At 50.0% G+C, this 20,397-nt stretch overlaps 2 protein-coding genes across 2 annotated transcripts in view; one reads left to right on the top strand and one right to left on the bottom strand.

Moving 5' to 3' along the window:
- Styxl1 (serine/threonine/tyrosine interacting like 1) overlaps positions 1–1,911 on the bottom strand; it is a 58,143-nt gene extending 56,232 nt beyond the window's left edge. The window contains exon 1 of the mRNA XM_045144212.1: positions 1,720–1,911. The gene's annotated coding sequence lies outside the window, so the exon portion shown is untranslated. The remainder of the gene's footprint in view (positions 1–1,719) is intronic.
- A 119-nt stretch (positions 1,912–2,030) lies between these two features.
- Positions 2,031–18,928, top strand: Mdh2 (malate dehydrogenase 2). The gene is made up of 9 exons (XM_004666273.2): positions 2,031–2,203; positions 8,430–8,598; positions 10,971–11,054; positions 11,445–11,554; positions 13,594–13,719; positions 15,486–15,563; positions 17,119–17,218; positions 17,543–17,694; positions 18,622–18,928. The coding sequence occupies exons 1-9, from the start codon at positions 2,138–2,140 to the stop codon at positions 18,751–18,753; spliced, it is 1,017 nt and encodes a 338-aa protein (XP_004666330.1). The 5' UTR covers positions 2,031–2,137; the 3' UTR covers positions 18,754–18,928.
- Positions 18,929–20,397: the final 1,469 nt, after the last annotated feature.

Here is a 20,397-nt window from a genome sequence, read left to right as displayed (position 1 = left end):
AACAGGGCCTTCAGCCACTGCAAACTCCAGACGTGTGCTCCACCTTGTGCATCTGGCTTACGTGGGTTCTGAGGAATTGAATCTGGGTCCTTCGGCTTTGCAGGCAAGAGCTTTAACCACTAAGCCATCTCTCCAGCCCACATGTTAGGTTCTTTTGTTTTTGGTTTTTCGAGGTAGGGTCTCACTCTGGTTCAGGCTGACCTGGAATTATCTCTGTCATCTCAGGGTGGCCTTGAACTCATGGCAATCCTACCTCTGCCTCCCGAGTGCTGGGATTAAAGGCGTGCGCCACCACACCCGGCAAGATCTTCAGTCTTTATATGGCAAGCACTTTACTGACTGAGCCGTCTTCCCAGCCCTGCTCCTAAACTTTAAAGGCAGGGACTTTGCCTGAGACACCACTATACTCTACATGGTCAGGGTATGGGGGTGAAAGGAGTGTGAACTGTACAATTAAAAAATTTTACAGGCATGGTGGTGCACGCCTTTAATCTCAGCACTTGGGAGGCTGAAGTAGGATTGCTGTGGGTTCAAGGTCAGCCTGTGACTACATAGTGAATTCCAGCCTGGGGTAGAGTAAGACCCTATCTGGGGGGGGGGGTGGAATATAAATAAATAAAATAAATAAATAAATAAATATATATATATATACACACACACACACACACACACACACGTGTGTGTGTATATATAATGAGATCTACTTTCTTTTTGGGTATCACAACAAGCTCAAGGTCCTAAGACTCATCTCCCATAAATGGGGGGAAGAGGGAAAGACAGAGGGGAGAAGAAAAGAGAAGAGAAAGAAAAAAGGCAGGGGAGGAGGGAAAAGTTAAGAAAGGAAGTTGGGGTTGGAGAGATGGCTTAGTGTTTAAGGCACTTGTCTGCAGAGCCTAAGGACCAGGGTTCGATTCCCCAGTACCCACATAAGGACAGCTACACAAAGTGGCACATGCATCTGGAGGGTCAACCCCTCTCCCCCAGGTAGGGTCTCACTTTAGCTCAGGCTGACCTGGAATTCACTATGTAGTCTCAGGGTGGCCTCGAACTCAGGGCAATCCTACCTCTGCCTCCCAAGTGCCAGCATTAAAGGCGTGTGCCACCACGCCTGGCTTGCATCTGGAGTTTTGTTTGCAGTGGCTATTCTCATTCTCTCAAATAAGCACAATATTAGAAAAGAAAGGAGGGGCTGGAGAGAAGGCTTAGCGGTTAAGGTACTTGCCTGCAAAACCAAAGGACTCAGGTTCAATTCCCCAGGTCCCATGTAAGCCAGCACTGCCCTGGCGTGCCCATTCTCTCTGCCCCTCGCTCTGCCTCTTTCTCCCTCTCAAATAACTAACTAACTAACTAACTAACTAAATAAATAAATAAATAAATAAATGGGGAAGGAGGGGCAACAATAAGTGGACTACGTTGCTGGGTGGGGTGGGAAGCACGGGGGTTGGACGAGTAGTCCGGCTTCCTCCTGGACAGAGCTCGGGGAACAGCGCCTGGGGCGTCTGCAAAGCTTAGGAAACCGTCACTTAGTGCGATAAGGGTCAGTGCGACTTGAAGGACGTCGGCCATGGCCGGCGCACCAGTTGAAATGCTGCCCACCCGGCCCCGGAAGTCATCTTCTCCTCCCTTCCCAGCTTCCGTTCCGTTCCACCTCCAGCCTCGGGTGCATTCGGTCTTTGAGGTCAAAGGGGGTTCCGAGGCTCCGACCCACTTCCGCCTGACCTGCTTGCACGACTGCGGCCGAGTTTCCTCTTTGAGGCGTCAGTGTGGAGCCCCCGCTGGGAAATTAAAAAAAAAAATGTCTCTCTAAGGCGTTCGCAGCCTGTTCTCTTTCAGGGCTCCGGGGTGGAATGACCCCGCAAGCCTCACGGACACCACGCGGGACCCAGACAAACACCAAGTTACCAGGGACACTCCCAGCCTTCCGTGTGTGGGGAGGAGGGGGGGGGGAAGGGAGAAAAAAAATGGCCGTCCTATCGCGAGATCTCGGAAGTGGACGGGAACAGGAAGTCGCGTTTCTCTCGCGAGATAAAGGCGCCCGCGGAGCCGGGGCGGCCCTGCACGGTGTGTGGAGGTCGTTGGAGTCATCCGCCTGTGCTCGGTCTCTGCGGTTGCTGCCGGTCCGCGCTCCTCCCCAACCATGCTCGCCGCTCTCGCCCGGCCTGCCGGCGCCGCTCTCCGCCGCAGCTTCAGCACCTCGGCCCAGGTAGTCCCGACGTGGGGCGGCGGCACGTGCGTGCCGGGCTCGCGCTCTTGTTTTTTTTTTTTTTTCCCTGGGCTCAGCAGCCTGGCTCGCCGAGGGTGCAGTGGGTCGGTGCGTTACCCGTGACGTCCCCAGCGGGAAGTGCAGGGGAGAAACCCCGGGAAAGGGCGAGGGGGCCCAGCCCAAGACACCCAGAGTCTGAGCTACCTTCTTCTAGGTGGAGAAGCCAAGGCTCTCCGTCCGGAAATAACTTGCATTTGTTTTTTCAAGTGCACCTCGCCTCACAGCATCCGCGTGGCTTACGCGTGAATAGAAGAAAGACCTTGTGTACTATTAGTCACTGCGCAGTACATCCTGAGCGCTAGGTTACAGTCGTTTGCAAGAGGATTAGAACGCAGCGCTCCTGACCGCTGTCAGTGACTTCCCTCTGAGCGCCTCGCTTTCGCTTAAGCCCTTTCTTAACAAGATCCTCCCTGCTGCGAGCAGACTGGTCCTGTTCTTGTGTGTTTGGACTAGGAAGGACTTGGCCTAGGACTAGTTAAACCTTAGCTATTTTTAGACATGTTTTAGGAGAGTGGTTCTCTTGCTAGAAGATGTGGGAATCACCCAGAACCAAGAAAGAATGGGGGCCCAGAATCAGATAGCCACATTTTCTTGTAATTACATGCCCAAGGAGGGAAGTGATAAAGGAATGTCCAGATTTCTCATTTAGGTTATGTCCTTCCGTTTACGCAGTTATTTGAAAAATAAAGGTACACGTTGTGTGTGGTGTTGCAGGCGTATAGTCCTAGCTGTTTGGAAGTCTAAGGCAGGAAGATACATACTTTGAGGCCATAGTGAGAACTCTTTGTCACAATGTGAAAAGTGCTGGATGAGGCTGGAGAGATGGTCTAGTGGTTAAGTGCTGGGTTGCAGCTCAGGGTAGGGTGCTTGCTTGGCATATGCAAAACCCTGGGTTCATCCCCTGAAAAAATCTGCCAGGTGCTGCAGTGCTATCAAGATGAATGAGAGGTGGCCTGAGATGGGCTAGAAATAAATAAACTTGGGGTAGGTGGGGTTAATGAATGCTAAGTATGGCGGGGAGGGCCAGGCAGCTTAGCCAAGGTAAGATAAGGGTTTGATTGTTGGTAGTACTCAGAATCCAACCCAGGGGCCGGTGCATGCTAGGCAAGGGCTGTGCCACTGAGCCACAGCCCAGTTGAATGTTGAGACTATTGCACCAAGGCATTGGACAAAGCACAGATTATAAAGCATCTTAGCTAGTGCTAAGGACAGGAAGAAAAAGTGTGTGTGTGTGTGTGGGGGGTGTTGGCAACTTTAGATCAGTTAGGGAGTGGGCAATGCAATACAGACCAGAATGAAGTAAAGCTCACCTGTGGAAAGAATTCCAGGCAAGGGGACAGTAACAACCCATGGATAGGGACAGAGATGTCTGGAATGTCTGATGTTATTTGAGGGAGCCAAACAGGCCTTGCAAAAGGTGGACATCTTCTCAAATGGGTATCGCCTGAGGGTTTTAGGTTAAGAGTCCTTGTGATCTGGGTAACAGCTATGGAGAAAGCATAAAGTGGTTGGGTTCTGCTAGTGGTTTCCTGTTTGGCTGTGAAAGCAATAGGACGACTGGGTAAGGGAGAGAGCCCAGTCATGGACGACACCAGGGTCTGGGTAAGGGAGAGAGCCCAGTCATGGACGACACCAGGGTCTGGGTAAGGGAGAGAGCCCAGTCATGGACGACAACAGGGTCTGGTGCTGTGGAGTTGGTATTTGCTGAGGTGGGCCAGACGTCTGGAGAAGAAATTGAGGCTAGAATGATAGAACTCAGTCATAGAGCACCTGTCTAGAATCTCCCACTGTGAGGGGCTGTAGGCATGGCTCCATGGTAGAGCAGCTGCCTGGAATCACCTGTTGAGGGGCTGGGGCATGATTCAGCAGTAGTAAGGGGCTTGCCTAGCATTAGCCAGACCCTAGGTTCCATCCTAGTGCTTCCCCTCCTCCCCAAAAAACCCACTCAGGAAACCAGCAGGCTTGGCAGGGGAAGAGTCAGCGGCTCCATTTTAAATGGGTTGCATTGGAAAACAATAAAATGCCTGTTGGGCATCCTTGGGGAGATGTTGAGAAGCCAGTGGCCTAAGTCAGAAAAGTGGCCTTGAGCCAAGAATATGTTTGTCTCTAGGCTCTGGCTTCTGTATCCTCAGCAGTGAAAATGTAGCCCATGGCCCCGATGTACCCACTACTAATGCATGTGTAATGCAGATGATGAGAGAACAGAACCACACGCTTACCCTGGCAAACTTGTAAACAAAGCAAATGTTACTCTGTTCATCTGGAGAAGAGTTGCTAAGCAGGGTGCTGTTGGTAGGTACTCTCCATGCTCAGCTCTTTGACAAAGTAGAATCCAGCTGCTATGGTTCCAAAGACTCTCCTCTCCTTAAGATGTACTGCAGAGATTCCGCTACTCCAAGACTACACCAGTACAAAGAACTTCATCTCAGGGCTGGAGAGATGGCTTAGCGGTTAAGGCGCTTGTCTAGGAAGCCTAAGGACCCAGGTTTGATTCCCCATGTAAGCCAGAAAACCAGATGCACAAAGTGGCACGTGTGGCTGGAGTTTGTTTGTAGTAGCTGGAGGCCCTGGCTTGCCCATTCACTTTGTTTCCCCCTCCTCAAATAAATAAAAGAACTTCACCTCAACACAGTAAAGGACCGAGTGAGAGAAGCCCCTTCTTCCTCCCTCCATTCTGGGCTTATCTCACATACTGTACATAGGATTGGTCTACTTTAGGACCCTAGGAAGGGCACATTGAGGTTTTTACTTATTGGATAAAAGTAACAGATTTTTTGAAGCTGAGTGTGAGGGTGCCCACCTGTGAACTCAGCACTCCAGAGATTTGAGGCAAGAAGATCCTGAGTTTGAGGGCATCCTGGGCTACCATAGTGAGACCCTATCTCGAACAAATAAGACCCCACAGGTGTTGACCTTTTCATTACCCCACCCCCACCCCTGTTGGGATTGTCTAGTTCTTGCCATTGTAGAGCCACTACCCAAGAGGTCAGCTTTGGAAGCCAGGCTGAGTAAGCACAACACGGGGGCGTGGCATGCTGGGGCCTGGAGTTGAAGCTGAGTGTCGGGGTGGGGGGTGGGGCAGAAGGAGAATGGTTCAGCAAGAGCAGGGTGGGATGGTGCCTGTCCTGCCCCGATTGGATTCTAGAAGTTTACATTTGGTTGTGAGTGCCACGTTGAACAGGGGAGGGGTAAAGAGAAGAGATAGATAAATATTTGGGTTTGCGGGACCAGTAGAATGCCAAACAGAACTAGAGTTGGGACAGGGCATGGTGATGTGTCCCTATAGTCTCAGCCCCTAGGGAGGCTGAGGCAGCCCATGAGCTTGAGGCCAGTTTGAGGCATAGTGACACCCCCATCACACACAAGAACAGCAGAGTTGGAATGTGGGAGTCCTTAAGACCTAGGCAAGATGTGGGAGCAACAGAGTTGATGAGATAGTCATACTTTAGGTTCTAGATTCTCTTCTGGCAAAGTTAGTTTTCTAGGATGTCAAGGGTACACTTTTAAAATACATATATAAAATCGGGCATGCTGGTGCACGCCTTTAATCCCAGCACTTGGGAGGCAGAAGTAGGAGGATAGCATGAGCTCAAGGTCACCCTGAGACTACACAGTGAGTTCCAGGTCAGCTTGGGCTAGTGAGACCCTACCTCCAATATATATATATATATATATATATACATACACATATATATATATATGTGTGTATATATATATATATATATATATATTTGACTGAGAAAGAGGGGGAGAGAATGGGTGCTCCAGGGCCTCCAGACACGTGTGCCCCTTGTGCATCTGGCTAACGTGGGTCCTGGGGAATTGAACATCGAACCTGGGTCCTTTGGCTCTGCAGGCAAATGCCTTAACCACTAAGCTATCCCTCCAGCCCTGTATGTATGTATGTGTATGTATGTGTGTGTGTGTGTGTGTATGTATATGTATATATATATATATATATATATATATATATATATATATATATATACACATGTATATTTATATATATGTGTATATTTTTATATATATATATATATTTTTTTTTTTTTTTTGCTGGGCATGGTGGCACACACCTTTAATTCCAGCGCTCAGGAGGTCGAGGTAGTATGATCACTGAGTTTGAGGCCAGCTTGAGACTTGGTTCCTGTATTTTTTAATTATTTTTGTTTTTCAAGGCAGAGTGAGTTCTAGGTCAGCACCTCAACAAAACATCACCACCAAAACACCAAATTTTTTATTTGTGAGAAGAGAGAATGAATATGGGCATGCCAGGGCCTCTTGCCCCTTGCAAACAAATTTCGGACACATGAGCCACTCTCTGCATCTGGTTCTATTATGGGTTCTGGGAATTGAACCTAGGCCAGGTGGCTTTGAAAGCAAGCACCTCCAATCACTGAGCCAACGTCTCCAGCCTAGTGATGCACTTTTAAAATACCATTTGGGGGAGAGGTGAAAATATGTTTAAGTTCAGTTCTTTTTTTTTTTTTTTTTTTTTGAGGTAGGGTCTCGCTCTAGCCCAGGCTGACCTAGAATTCACTATGTAGTCTCAGGGTGGCATTGTACTCATGATGCTCCTCCTTCCTCTTTCCTGTCTTTTTCAAGGCAGGGTCTCACAGTAGCTCAGGCTGACCTGGATTTCATTCTGTAGTCCTGGGTTGACCTCAGACTTATAGTGATTCCCCCCCCCCCTTACCTCAGCCTCCCCAGTGCTGGAACTAAAGGCTGTGCACCACTGCACCTGGCTTCATATTTTGATTATAACTTGTGCTTTCAGGGTTCAGTTCGTAAGCAGAAATGTAATTTGCTTTGGTTTGCTCTTGTTGAGTGTGTATGTTGTTAGGTATATTTTGAGCCAGGCCTCCTTGTACAGCAAAGGCTGGCATCAAACTCCCATTTCTTTGTTGTTAGTCTCTTAGGTGCTGGGATTACAGGTGTTTTACAGTACATTATTTTGGGTTTTGTTGTTTGTTTCTTACTTGCTTTTTCTTCTAATGCTGGACATGGAGCTGCTGCTCCCAGTTAGTCCCCGAGCCTTGGAGGGAGTGGTGGGGACGCCCCGTCTGGGCTGAGTGCACGGTGAATCTCTGTCCACCGCAGAGGACGGCTGTGTTCCAGGCTGAGAGCACCACTGGTCTATGGCTATAAACATAAATATTGAGAGGACAGTTCAGCTCAACCATAGTAGTGGGCTGGAAAGGTGGCTTAGCAGTTAATGTGCTTGCATGTGAAGCCTACAGACACAGGCTTGATTCCCCAGGAACAATGTAAGCCAGACGGCTGGAGATCCTGATGCATCCATTCCACCCCCCCAAAAAAATAAATAATAGGGCTGGAGAAATATAGAATTGGTTAAGGCATTTGTCTGTGAAGCCAAAGGACCCAGGTTCAATTCCTCAGGATCCACGTAAGCCAGATGCACAAGGGGCACATGCATCTGGAGTTGGTTTGCAGTGGCTAGAGGCCCTGGTGCATCCATTATCTCTCTGTCTCTCTTCTATCTCTCTCTTTCTGCTTGCAAATAAATAAAATTTAAAAAAAAATGGTAGTAGGATTCTTAGGAGGTTTGTTCTCCCAGGGGGTAGATCCAGAAAGAAGTCCCCCTTAGGGGCTGAGAAATAACTATACTTCTCTTCCAGCTCTCCCCCACCCATGTGGTGATGGGACTGTTGCTAGGTTCTTGGTTCATGTATTTTTTCTATTATTATTTTTATTTGTTTGTTTTATTGAGGCAGGGTCTTGCTGTAGTCCAGGCTGACCTAGAATTGACTATGTAGTCTCAGGGTGGCCTTGAACTCACAGCAGTCCTCCTACCTCTGCCTCTGGAGTGCTGGGATTAAGGGGTGCGCCACCACACCTAGCTTGGTATTTTAAACTGTAGATCAAAGGTAAGCCTTCTGTTATCGGTCCAGCTGCCTAATTGCCAGAAGGTACCGCGTTATCTTCCAGAGTGGCGTCTGGAGTACTGCACGGAGTGCCCAGCATCTCTAGACCAAGTTCTCCCCTTGAGCTGGACCTTTAGACCGAGGTCTAGAGTTCTGCTGCATAGCCCTGCTAGAAGTAATGACAGATGTTCTAACACCCCTTGAGTGAAAGAAGCCCCATGTCATTTTGCGGGGTACTATGTATGCCCATTTCTGCCCTAAGTGTTGTTTCTGCTTCTTTCTAGAACAATGCTAAAGTAGCTGTTCTTGGGGCTTCTGGAGGGATCGGGCAGCCCCTTTCGCTGCTCCTGAAGAACAGCCCCTTAGTGAGCCGTCTGACCCTCTACGACATTGCTCATACGCCGGGGGTGGCTGCAGACCTGAGCCACATTGAGACTCGAGCCAATGTGAAAGGTACCTCACGGGTCCCACCCAGAGATTGTGCCATCTTCTCCCACATGTGCCAGGATTTGAGTTCTAGAATGAGGTCTTAGCGAGTTGAAAAGAAGCAATTTAGTGGAGGGGTCATTCAGGAGGGGAAAAAGTGAAGGTGGTGGGAAGGGATTTTCATCATGGCATACGTCTACATGTATGGAGGTTGTCATTAAGAAGTTTAAAAATGAGCTGGAGAGATGGCTGTGCAGTTAAAGCGGTTGCCTGCAAAGCCAAAGGATCCAGGTTCGATTCTCCAGGACCCACATTAGCCAGAAAGTTAAAAGTGCTTAAATTTAAGAACATGTGACGATCATCTACCATGGTCAAGTTGGTTCCGTTCTAAGGATTCACCATATGTCTTGCTTTGTTGGCTTTCACGGTACAGCAGCATTTTTTCATGTCACCACATTCCTAGTAAAATCATTTGAAGGCTGTCCCCTATAGATTTTTCATTTAGTTACTGAGCACTATGGCTGACAGCTGGGTTCTTTATATTTCTTTATACTTAGTTGTTCAGAGCAATGATAATAAAATTAGTGAATGTGTATCCATTACCTTCTCATTGTTGTGAACAAATTTACCTGAGCAGAAGCAGCATAGGGGAGGGAAGAGTATTCTGGCTCACAGTTCTAGCTGCATAGTTTGCTGCGGGGGAAGGCGAGGTGGGGGTAGGAAGCTAGTCATTATATCCTCGGGCAGGAAGCAGAGAGAAAGGAAGGCAAGTGAGCTGCTGAAACACCTCAAGGACTGTCTCCAGTGACACACTGCCTTCAGTAAGGCTCCACAACCTTCCCAAAGAGTGCTGCATTGCTTGGGGACCAAGTGTTCAAACGCATGAACCCACTAGGAATGTTTCACATTCAAACCACAACTTTAACTATAATATGCAAATTGCTGTCTGGACTTTCCTGACAGCGGAGGACAGACCGTATTTGGTCGTATTCCCGTGAGTCTTCACTGGAGTAACCGATCAAGTCGGACTGTTTGTGAGGCTTCTTTTGACCCTCCGAATAGGGTCTTGCTATGTAGTCCAGGATTACTTTGAACTTGAAATCCTGCTCTGCCTCCCACGTGCCAGGATGGCAGGCACGTACCACCATGCCCAGCTTGAGCTGTCGACTTGCATTTCTGAGCTCCTGCCACAAGGAAGAGTCAATCCAAGCAGACTGGATAGTTGATGGCAAAAGTCCCTGAAATCTTTGAAAATACACTTTCCCCAGAAAACAATAACTGTAGTGGCACACACCTGTAACCCTGACATTTGGGAGGTGGAGGCAGGAAGAGGGCCATGAATGCAGGGCCACATAGCAAGACCCTGTCTAAAAATAAATAAAAAATATTAGGGGCTGGGGTGCAGTGCAGCTGAGAGTGCTTGCCTAGGGTGCACAAAGCCCCGAGTATCGCGCCGGCAGCACATAAAATGGACACGGTGGCACATTCCCTGCACCTGGATCCGAAAAGCTCAAGGTCATCCTCGGGGTGGCATATTGGAAGTTGGAGGTCAGCCTGGGCTGCATGAGAGCCCATAAATAAGAACAACCATTATTAGGGGCTGGGGATCTGCTTGAGTCAGTGCCTGTTGGGCATGCACAAGGTTCTGGGTTCCGCCCCAGCACCACATGATACTGGGTGCAATTATTAAAGGAGGGAGGGAGGGAGTAAAAAATCAATATATATAGCTCCTGGTAAAGGGCCTCCTCTTTTTTTTTTTTTTTTTTTTTCTTTTTTCGAGGTAGAGTCTCACTCTGGTCCAGGCTGACCTGGAATTAACTCTGTCATCTCAGGGTGGCCTTGAACTCATGGCAATCCTCCTACTTCTGCCTCCCAAGTGCTGGGATTAAAGGCATGCGCCACCACACCCGGCAAGGGCCTCCTCTTTAACCAGATCAGGTGTCAGGCTAGTGACTAGGGCTCGAACCAGCAGTGGCTGGTTTTAGTTATAGTTTTATGGAAACCTAGAAAACTCATTCACTCTGAAGGGAGCAGTTCCTGCTGTTAAGACCTGTCACTTGCCGGGCGTGGTGGCGCACACCTTTAATCCCAGCACTCAGGAGGCAGAGGTAGGAGGATCGCCGTGAGTTCAAGGCCACCCTGAGACAACGCAGTGAATTCCAGGTCAGCCTGGGCCAGAGTGAGACCCTACCTCGAAAAACCAAAAAAAAAAAAAAAAAAAGACCTGTCACTTGCAGGCAGTAGCTACCACTTCATAGCTAGGGCCCTTCAGCCTTTGCTGAGTGGGGCCTTTGCTTGGCTTCAGGCCCAGGAATGGGCTGTCCCCACCTCTCGTGAGGGGTAGTGACCTGTCTGGATCCGAAAAAGTAAGGTTACTCCAATGGGATCTTTTTTCCTAGGCTACCTCGGACCTGAGCAGCTGCCAGACTGCCTAAAAGGTTGTGATGTGGTGGTGATTCCTGCCGGAGTCCCCAGGAAACCAGGCATGTATTTGAAATCTTCCAGGCTTCTCCCTCTGCGGAACCAGTGCCACCCCCAATGCTCTTGTTGCCTGGGGGTAAAGGTCACATCCACCGGCCAGTGATGTCTGCGGTGCTTGCCTTGCTGGTGCTGCCTGCAGAGCTGGGCACTGAGCCTGGCAGGCCCCTCCTTTGGTTCCTTGGCATCCCCACCAATCTCTGATAACCCTTTTCAGTCACCACACCCCAAGACCTCTGTTCTGTCACTTGTCACAGCAGTATTTGCCCTGTGATATAGATTTACTTGAAACAAGAGCTACGTCACGTTTTTGTTGAATTTCCCATAATGAACACCCCACTCTGGTAATCATCTGGATCATGTCCTTTTCAAGTGTCTTGTGTTCTATCGTTTAGGCATGACACGGGATGACCTGTTCAACACCAATGCCACCATTGTGGCAACCCTAGCGGCTGCCTGTGCCCAGCACTGCCCTGAGGCCATGATCTGCATCATCGCCAACCCGGTGAGTGTGGGCGGGCAGGCCGTGCTGCATGCACTGTCCAGTCGGCAGCAGGCATGTCTCTGTGGCTGCAGATTGCTGTCTGCAGGAGATGGTCATGTGGGGTACTCTGAGTCCTGAAATTTATTTCCTAAATCTGCCTTTTCTGCACCAAATAAGAAAGGTTGACCCTAATTCTTCCAGTCAACACTATCTTTTTTTTTTTTTTTTTTTTTGCTTTTCAAGGTAGGGTTTCACTCTATCCAGCCTCACCTGGAATCCGCTGTATGGTCTCAGGGTGGCCTCAAACTCATGGTGATCCTCCTACCTTTGCCTCCCTAGTCCTGGGATTAAAGGTGTGTGTCACCACACCCGGTTTAAGATTATCTATTTTCTCATTTTTTGAGGTAGAAGAGGTCAAGGTCTCACTGTGTATCTGAGACTGGCCTGGCACTCAGTCCTCCAGCCTCTGCCTCACAGACTTACGACTATAGGCATGTTCCAGCCAAAATTGCCCACTGACAAGGCTACTGTTATTTTATTATTATTATTATTGTTGTTGCTATTTTGGTTTTTCAAGGTAGGGTCTCACTGTAGTCCAGGCTGACCTGGAATTCACTATGTAGTCTCAGGGTGGTCTCAAACTCATGCTGATCCCCCTACCTCTGCTTCCCTAGTGCTGGGATTAAAGGTGTGTGCCACCGCGTCTGGCTTGGCAAGGCTTCTGACAAGATTATGGCAGCCTCTGTTTTGTTCCTATTCTACTTGTTTTATCATTCTTTTTTGAAATATTTTATTTTTATTTATTTATTTGAGAGAGGGAAAGAGGCAGAGAAAGAATGGGTGCACCAGGGCTTCCAGCAACTGCAAACAAACTCCAGATACATGCGCCCCCTTGTGCTCTGGCTTACATGGGTCCTGGAGAGTTGAACCAAGGTCCTTTTTCTTTGCAGGCAAGCACCTTAACTGCTAAGCCATCTCTCCACTCCCTGGTTTGCCATTCTGACTCGCAGTTGTCCCCGTCTACCTGGATTTATATACATAATGTTTGATATAGCCTTGCTCAGAATCCCCAAGTGCTGTGCTGTACTGAACACAGAGGTCAGCTGTGGTCCTGGTAGGGCCTAGAGTTGCCCGTCCCGCCCCCCCCCCCCCCCCGTCTCTCTCTCTCTCTCTCTCTTTTTTTTTTTTCCAAGGCAGGGTCTCACTCTAGCCCAGTCCGACCCATAATTTACTGTGTAGTCTCAGGGTGGCCTTGAACTCACAGCAATCCTCCGTCCTACCTCTGCCTGCCAAATGCTGGGATTAAAGGCGTGCTGGGTTCTGGTGTCCTGTTACATACAGAGCAGTGACAGCATCGCACAAACCTGGACTGAGTACTCCTGGCCTCCAGAGCAGGCCAGCACTCTGCATTTACTCTCCTTGCTGGCATGGGTGGCTGAAATAGTTTGCAGGGCTGGGCATGGTGGTACACACCCTTATTCCCAGCACTTGGGAGTAGAGGCAGAAGAATTAGTTTAAGGCCAGCCTCGAAGACATGAAATCCTATGTCAGAAAAAATAAGTGGCAGGTTTATTTGTTGGAGTTGGCTATGATATAATACAACCTTCCGGTTTCAGTCTGTTTTATATTTCTGTGTCCTGGGTAACATGTCAACACTTGCCCTGTTGTGTTAAGGCCCTCAGCCTTTACAGCATCTCATGGGGTTGTTGTCATATCCCCATCTTACAGATTGAGACCAGGTTCTAGGGAGTTTGGGGACTTGCCCAGGGTCACAGTACAGAACAGAGCTGGGATTGGAGTTTAGCTCAGCTAGCTCTGCAGAAGATGCCTCGTGGAGCCAGCCTCGCCTTTGAAGATGGCCGAAAGGTCACGTGGGGAACAGCATCCCTGCAGTAAAGGCTGTCCTTGGTTTGCATGGTGTGGCCATCCTGCCGTGCAGATGGCCTGCCCGAGGCAGTGGAGCATTGGGTTTGGCCCCACGGCCTTGGTGCCGCTCCCGTGGCACTATTCTCCCAGTTGCCGGGCTGGGCTCAGCTGACGTTGTGCTGTGGGTCTCCCAGGTGAACTCCACCATCCCAATCACAGCGGAAGTTTTCAAGAAGCAGGGCGTGTACAACCCCAACAAGATCTTTGGCGTGACGACCCTGGACATCGTCAGAGCAAACACATTTGTGGCAGAGCTGAAGGTAAGGATCACGTGGCTGTCTCTTGGTACCTGTCATCTGAACTTCTGCAGCCTCCCGTGCTCATTGATAGGGCACTCAGACCTGGGAAGTCTGCTCTCTGTAGCTGGCTTCCTCATTGTCTAGAGCTGTCCATGTAGCCAGCCATCCTCTGAAGGCTTCGAATCTGGCCACCCCTCCCCTGCCTCTGCTCCCCTGCCTTGAGGCTCTTCCATGGGCACAGTGGGAGGGTGCTCCCTGCCTTCCCATTCTCGTTGTCCCTGGAAGCTCACACTGCCAGGATTTACCAGCTAGTTCTTAGACAAGGTGATAAAATCAACAAGCACAAAAAGCTTAGGAAAGTTCTAGAAATCCTAGGATACAGCTTACTTCATTGGGTTCCTGCCTGCCTGCCAGCTGTCTGGCTCTTGGTCTGTAGGTCTGTTGTCCTTGGTGTCTGCCGCTGACTCCAGGGCCTGCTCCTGTCACCCATCATTCCAACCACATGTGGCTCTTGTGTTCAGAAAAAGCATTGTTAGGCAAAGTGGTCTAGAAACTTGAGGGATCTTGACCTTGTCAAGGAAACCGGCAATCTACAAGCTTCAGAGAGATGGTCTGCCTGTTATCTGGGCCACCTGACATATTGGAATGTTCTCAAACCGCATGAACAGTAGCAGTCCTCAGACTTCCAGAGTCTGGTTCTGCCCTCTGGTGGTCCCGAGCCCCATTTGCTGCCACCTTCACTGTCAGTGTGGCCTGTGCTTCTCCTGTCCTTTCCGCTTTTTTTTTTTGTTTGTTTTTCGAGGTAGGGTCTCCCTCTAGCCCAGGCTGAACTGGAACTCACTATGGAGTCTCAGGGTGGCCTCGAACTCACGGTGATCCTCCTACCTCTGCCTCCCGAGTGCTGGGATTAAAGGTGTGCGCCACCACGCCCGGCTTGCCCTTTGTCTTTTATGCTATGCAGGCACAGTGACTGTTCTCCCCTGCTGGCTTTCCTTCTCCAGTCCTTTCAGCCTAGCGTCCTTCTGTTGGAATCTGCCTCTGCCAGAAAGCCTCTGAGGCCGTGCAGTGGTGTCAGGGTGGACGCACTGCTCAGCAGCCCCTCTGTCAGCTCCTGGCTCCTTCCTGTGCAGCCCTGGCCCTCCCTGTTCTAGGCGGAAAGCCGTCCTGGCGTTGGGGAAGTGGGAGGAGCCTGCAAGCTGCCCACCTCCCTCCTGTCACACTCACCGGGTTCTTGTTTGTTTCGGTGCTGGGGACCGAACCCGGGGCTGTGTGCGTGCCGGCTTGCTCTCTTGTCACTCACGCCTGCTCCCTTGAGCCTTACTGTTGTTCCCATCCACTGCACTGTGCTCTTTCGTCCCTGTGAGTCTGAGCTGCCAGACTTAATACCCCTGGAGTAGGTTTGGATTTTCTCTGAACTGAATGAAACTTTACTGATTCACTGTGACAGAGTTGGGGAACACAAATTTGGGCTTATCCCTAGAGAATGGCGTTGTCTCTAGGAGCGCTGCTGCCCTCCAGTTCCACGTGACTGTCAGACACGTGGGCTTCTGCAAGGAGACAGCAGCCGCAGCTTGTGGCAGTGGAGTAGCCAGTGATGACCTCCCTACACCCGCTCACACCACCTCTGTCACACAGTGGGCCCTGGTGCTCAGCATGGCCGGGGCCAAACACCACTGCCTCGTGCCTGAGAGCTGTGCATTCCACATCGCTGCTTTGGGTGGCTGTGGCATGTGTTCTTTGCAGACTTCTTGTTAACAGTTAACCAAGCTGCATACTTTGTTGAGTAGAGTTTGGATCCATCCCGAGTCAACGTTCCTGTCATCGGTGGCCATGCTGGGAAGACGATCATCCCCCTGATCTCCCAGGTATGTGTGTACTTATGTACATGTGTGTGTGTGTACGTGTACGTGTACATGTAAGCATGTCACAGGAATCAGTGAGATCCTGAGCTTCTTCACCGGGCTGTTCCGGTGCACAAACTGTCCACTGTGCTTTGAAGGGATTATGGCTGGAGGCAGCTGTCTGGGGCTTCCCGACTATGGGACTGAGTGGAGGCAAGTCCAGAGTAGCACACAAGGAAAAGTGCTGCTGGAGTCTTGATGAGTTCCCACTAGATGACAAGTTAGATAAGTAGAAGCCAGAGTGTTATGGTATACACCTGTCATCCTAGGTCTCAGGAGGTAGAGACAGAAGGTTCTGCAATTCAGTTATCTTCAGCTACATAAAACCTTGTCTCAAAGAGTAGGGGACCCACCAAGCCTCCCAACAAAATAGATTTGCCTTGTCCTATAAAGGAAAGGTTGGCCTGGGGAGATCCAGTGGATCAAGTGTTTGCCATGCAAGCATGAGGACCTGAGTTTGGCTCCCCAGCACCCATGTTTAAAAGAATAGGGCTGGCTGGGCATGGTGGCCCACACCTTTCATCCCGGCACTTGGGAGGCAGAGATAGGAGAATAACCATGAGTTCGAGACCACCCTGAGACTAATTAGTGAATTCCAGGTCAGTCTGAGTTAAACGAGACCTTACCTCAAAAAAAAAAAAAAAAAAAAAAAACAGGGCTGAGGGGCTGTCCTAGTGTGTGAACACTTCCCACACTAGCGTGAGGGTCTGAGACAGGCTGAATTTGAACCCCTAGCACCTCTGTTAACAGGTGGAAGAAGCCACAGGCATCTGTAACCCCAGTCCTTTGGGATGCAGAGACCAGAGAATCACTGGGGCTTGTGGAAATGGCATGCTCCAAGATCAGCGGGGAGCTCCGTTTCAATAAAACTAGCAGATGAATACTAGAGGAAGATACCTGACGTTCTTCTCTGGTCTCTGCCCCCACACAGGACACGCCATCTGCACGTGTATGTTCACGGACCACATACATGCCTCCAGCAGCACATACTACTCACATGCCCTTCCCCATAGTCCCAGGGCTGGGGCCTGCGGAGTAGGTAGTCTAGCCAAGTTGATGAGTCCTGGTTTCAGTGGGAGATGCTGTCAGGAAAGAAAAGAAGAAAGTTGGAGAGTGAGCATTGGGCATCAACCTCTGGGCTCCACACACTTGGAACATGTGTACCCACACACATAAGAACGTGTGGAGCTAGGGAGATGTCTCAGTGGTTAAGGTACTTGCTTGCAAAGCCTGCTGGCCCAGGTTCAGTTCCCTAGCACCCATATGATCCCAGGCCAAAAAGTGGTGCAAGCTTCTGTCATTGGTTTGCAGCAGCAAGAAGTTGTGTGTGTGTGTGCGTGTGCGCGCACGCATGCACAACACACAACAGGTCTTTGAGGTCTCTTGGTTTGTTCAGTGGAAGAGCACATGAGTTCCACCCCCAGCACCACACGCCTTGATTCCTAGTGCAGTGCTAACAGGAAGGATCCTGCACTGACGTGGGCAGGAGCTAAGGGCTTTGTACTTTCTTGGCCTGTAGTGCACCCCCAAGGTGGACTTTCCCCAAGATCAACTGACAGCACTCACTGGGAGGATCCAGGAGGCTGGCACAGAAGTGGTGAAGGCCAAGGCTGGAGCAGGTGGAGTTTTGGGCAACCCTGGGGATGGGGTACAAACATTGGGACTTGGGACGTCAGGATGTCAGATAAAGACTGCTCGTCCCTGGGGCAGGGTGTGGGTGGCTTCTCTTGATGCATCTCCCCTTTGTCTAGAGAAGCCTCTAGAAGGCAGCTGAGCTTGCCATGTGGAAGGGGGATGTTCAGCGTGGTCAGTGAATTCTGTACCATTCTGGAGAAAGTGAGATACAATGCGGCCTCTGCAGTGAGCTACCGCAGCTCAGCCCCTCTGCCTCCCCAGTGTCTAGGGAGCAGTGGCCGCTGAACTAACCATCTTGTTCTCACTAGGCTCTGCCACCCTGTCCATGGCCTATGCCGGTGCCCGCTTCGTCTTCTCCCTCGTGGATGCCATGAACGGGAAGGAAGGAGTTGTCGAGTGTTCCTTCGTTCAGTCCAAGGAGACAGAGTGTACCTACTTCTCAACACCCTTGCTTTTAGGGGTGCGTATCCTGCGAGAGGGGGGCTGCGTGGTCTGCTTTGGGGCAGCTTTGCTCTCGGGCCTGGCTGGGATGGAAGCTCATCTCTGTGCAGTGCTGTGGGAGCTGATGCTAGGCAGCACAAGTGTCCTTCAGGAAATTCTGACAGCTCACACGGATCTGAGCCCCTGCCTGGCTCAGAGCAGCTTGGGAAGACATCTGGGGAGGGATGCCGCTCAGCAGTAGGGCACTTGTCTGGAGTCCCTCAGTAAGGGGCTTTGATCATTTGACTTAATATTAAAATGTTTCTTAAAGCACATGTCTTAATCCCAGTACTCAGGCTGAGGCAGGAAGCTTTTGTGTTTGAGGCGATTTAGACCTTATTTCAAAAACAGCCAAACAAATGTTTGATAGTCTGGCCAACATGGGAAAGAGACTAGAGTCCAGAGTTAGGGGAAGTCGTGCCAAGCACTGAGCACTCTATGCCAAGATGTCCATGCACATATGCTCCCAGAAGTGTGAAATAGCAGAATCAGGAATGTGACTGTCTGAGGTACATGCTCGGTGAAGGACAGTCAGGTTCCTCCAGGACAGTGCCAGAGCCTGAGGGTTGAAGGGCGCCAGTGGCTGTGCAGAGCCGGGATGTGGAAGCGCAGATGGGCCGTGAGGGTGGGTGGGCTTCTTAACACGCTTGTGGGCTCGGTTTTCATTTAAACCGTATTTTCACTGGTTGTGGTGGTGTATGCCTTTAATCAGGAGGCAGAGGTAGGATCTACCAGCCTGGGACGAGAGTGAGACCCTACCTCTAGTCAACCACAAGAAAACGCTTTTTATTTTCTTTGAGATGTAATCTCTGTGTGCAGCCTGGGCTGGCCTAGACCTTGGGACCCCCATGTGGTAGGGTTATTCCTGATGGGTGTCATGAGTCGCCATGCCTCCTCTCTCCTCCAGAAAAAGGGCCTGGAGAAGAACCTGGGCATCGGCAAGATCACCCCCTTTGAGGAGAAGATGATCGCAGAGGCCATCCCCGAGCTGAGAGCCTCCATCAAGAAAGGCGAGGACTTTGTCAAGAACATGAAGTGAGGCGTGGGCCACGAGAGCCACGTCGTCGTAACTTACTCGGCCATCATGTCACTAATGTCATTTCAGAGACCTTGATACTTCATTTGCTTCAATAGTGGATATTGCATCTGCGTTATTATCCCTTCCGAATTATGGCTGGTCTGTTGATGTGACAATAAAAACAAGTTGTTTTTTTTTTTTTTTTTCAATATTCCTTCACTAACTCTTCTACCTCAGAGCTGACTGTCACCACTCTTCACTGAATCCAGAGCTAGATGTGACTTAAATGGTAGGCATCAGTGCATGTCTATAACGCTAGCTACTGAGAGGCTGGAAGAGCTCAAGGTCAAGGTCAACCTGGGCTACAGAGTGAGACCTTAACTCAAAAGAGGAGAAAAGAGGTGGGTGTTAGGGGATGGTTTAGTCCATGAAGCACTTGCCGCATCGATGTGAGGACTGGGCACCCATGTAAAAAAATGCTGAGTGGATATGGGGGCCCAGTGGTAATCCCAGTGCTTAGGGCACAGACATGGGATCCCTGCCTGGGACAGACACTGTTTCAACAGGTTCGGTGGCTCAGTCAAGGAAGATGCCCGACTTCAACCTCTGGCCTCTGTGTGTGCACCACATGCACACCACCACACACTGCGTGAGAGGCTGGGAGGTGGCTCAGTAGAGCACTTAGCATGTGAGGCTCTGGCCGGGCGTGGTGGCACACCCCTTTGATCCCAGCACTGGGAGGCAGAGGAGGAGGAGGGAGGCGGAGGAGGAGGATCGCAGTGAGTTCAAGGGCACCCAGAGACTACATGGTGAATTACAGATCAGTCTGAGCTAGAAAACCCTACCTTGAAAACAAAAATATAATAGAAAAACATGTGAGACTCAATTCAATCCCTAGTACTACCTCTCCCCATCCAAAAAAAAGTCCATATTCCAATATTAATCCTTTCGTATTAAATATGGGGGAGATGGAGAAATGGCTTAGCAGTTCAGGTGCTTGACTACAAAGCCTAAGTAAGGATTGAGGTTCAATTTCCCTAGACCCATGTAAGCCAGGTGCACAAAGTGGTGCACGCGTCTGGAGTTTGCATTGGCTGGAAGCCCTGGTGCACTCATTCTCTCCATCTTTCTATATCTTTCTCTCAAATAAGTGAACCAAAATACTTAAAAATAAGCCGGAACCGGGCGTAGTAGTGTACGCCTTTAATCACAGCACTCAGGAGGCAGAGATAGGAGGATCGCTGTGAGTTCAAGGCCACCCTGAGACTACAGAGTGAATTCCAGGTCAGCCTGAGCTAGAGTGAGACCCTACCTCAAAGGAAAAAAAAAAAAATGGGATAGCTCTAAAGCTGACTGTTTCTTTTTGGCCTCAGATTAACCCAGGCTGGCCTCAAACTCAACATCCCCCTGCCCCAGCCTCCTAAATGCTGGGATTGCAGGCATGTACCTCCATACCTGGTCTGAAACTCTCCACCATAAAAGCCTGCTTTCTGTCCAGGCAAGGACAAGTCTGGTCTGTGAGGTTGACCCAAGAAAAATACAGATAACCAACCAAACCAGAATGACCTTTGGCAGGGGAAGAACTTTGTCTAGTGGCTCAGTGGCAATAGTCAGACAGTATTTGGGCTGGGCAGTGTTTCAGTCAGCCAGGGGAAGAGGATGGGT

Source organism: Jaculus jaculus, chromosome 2, assembly GCF_020740685.1.
Source record: "Jaculus jaculus isolate mJacJac1 chromosome 2, mJacJac1.mat.Y.cur, whole genome shotgun sequence".
NCBI lineage: Eukaryota > Metazoa > Chordata > Mammalia > Rodentia > Dipodidae > Jaculus > Jaculus jaculus.
Note: the sequence above shows the minus strand (reverse complement) of the source record. Positions and strands in the feature narration are given on the sequence as shown.

What these genes read in the sequence shown, in the direction of transcription:
- Mdh2 (XM_004666273.2), top strand. Translation starts at nt 2,138, where the DNA reads ATGCTCGCCGCTCTCGCCCGGCCTGCCGGCGCCGCTCTCCGCCGCAGC. An exon ending in GCTTCAGCACCTCGGCCCAG is followed by an intron (nt 2,204 to 8,429) that starts GTAGTCCCGACG and finishes GCTTCTTTCTAG; the next exon opens with AACAATGCTAAAGTAGCTGT. An exon ending in GACTCGAGCCAATGTGAAAG is followed by an intron (nt 8,599 to 10,970) that starts GTACCTCACGGG and finishes CTTTTTTCCTAG; the next exon opens with GCTACCTCGGACCTGAGCAG.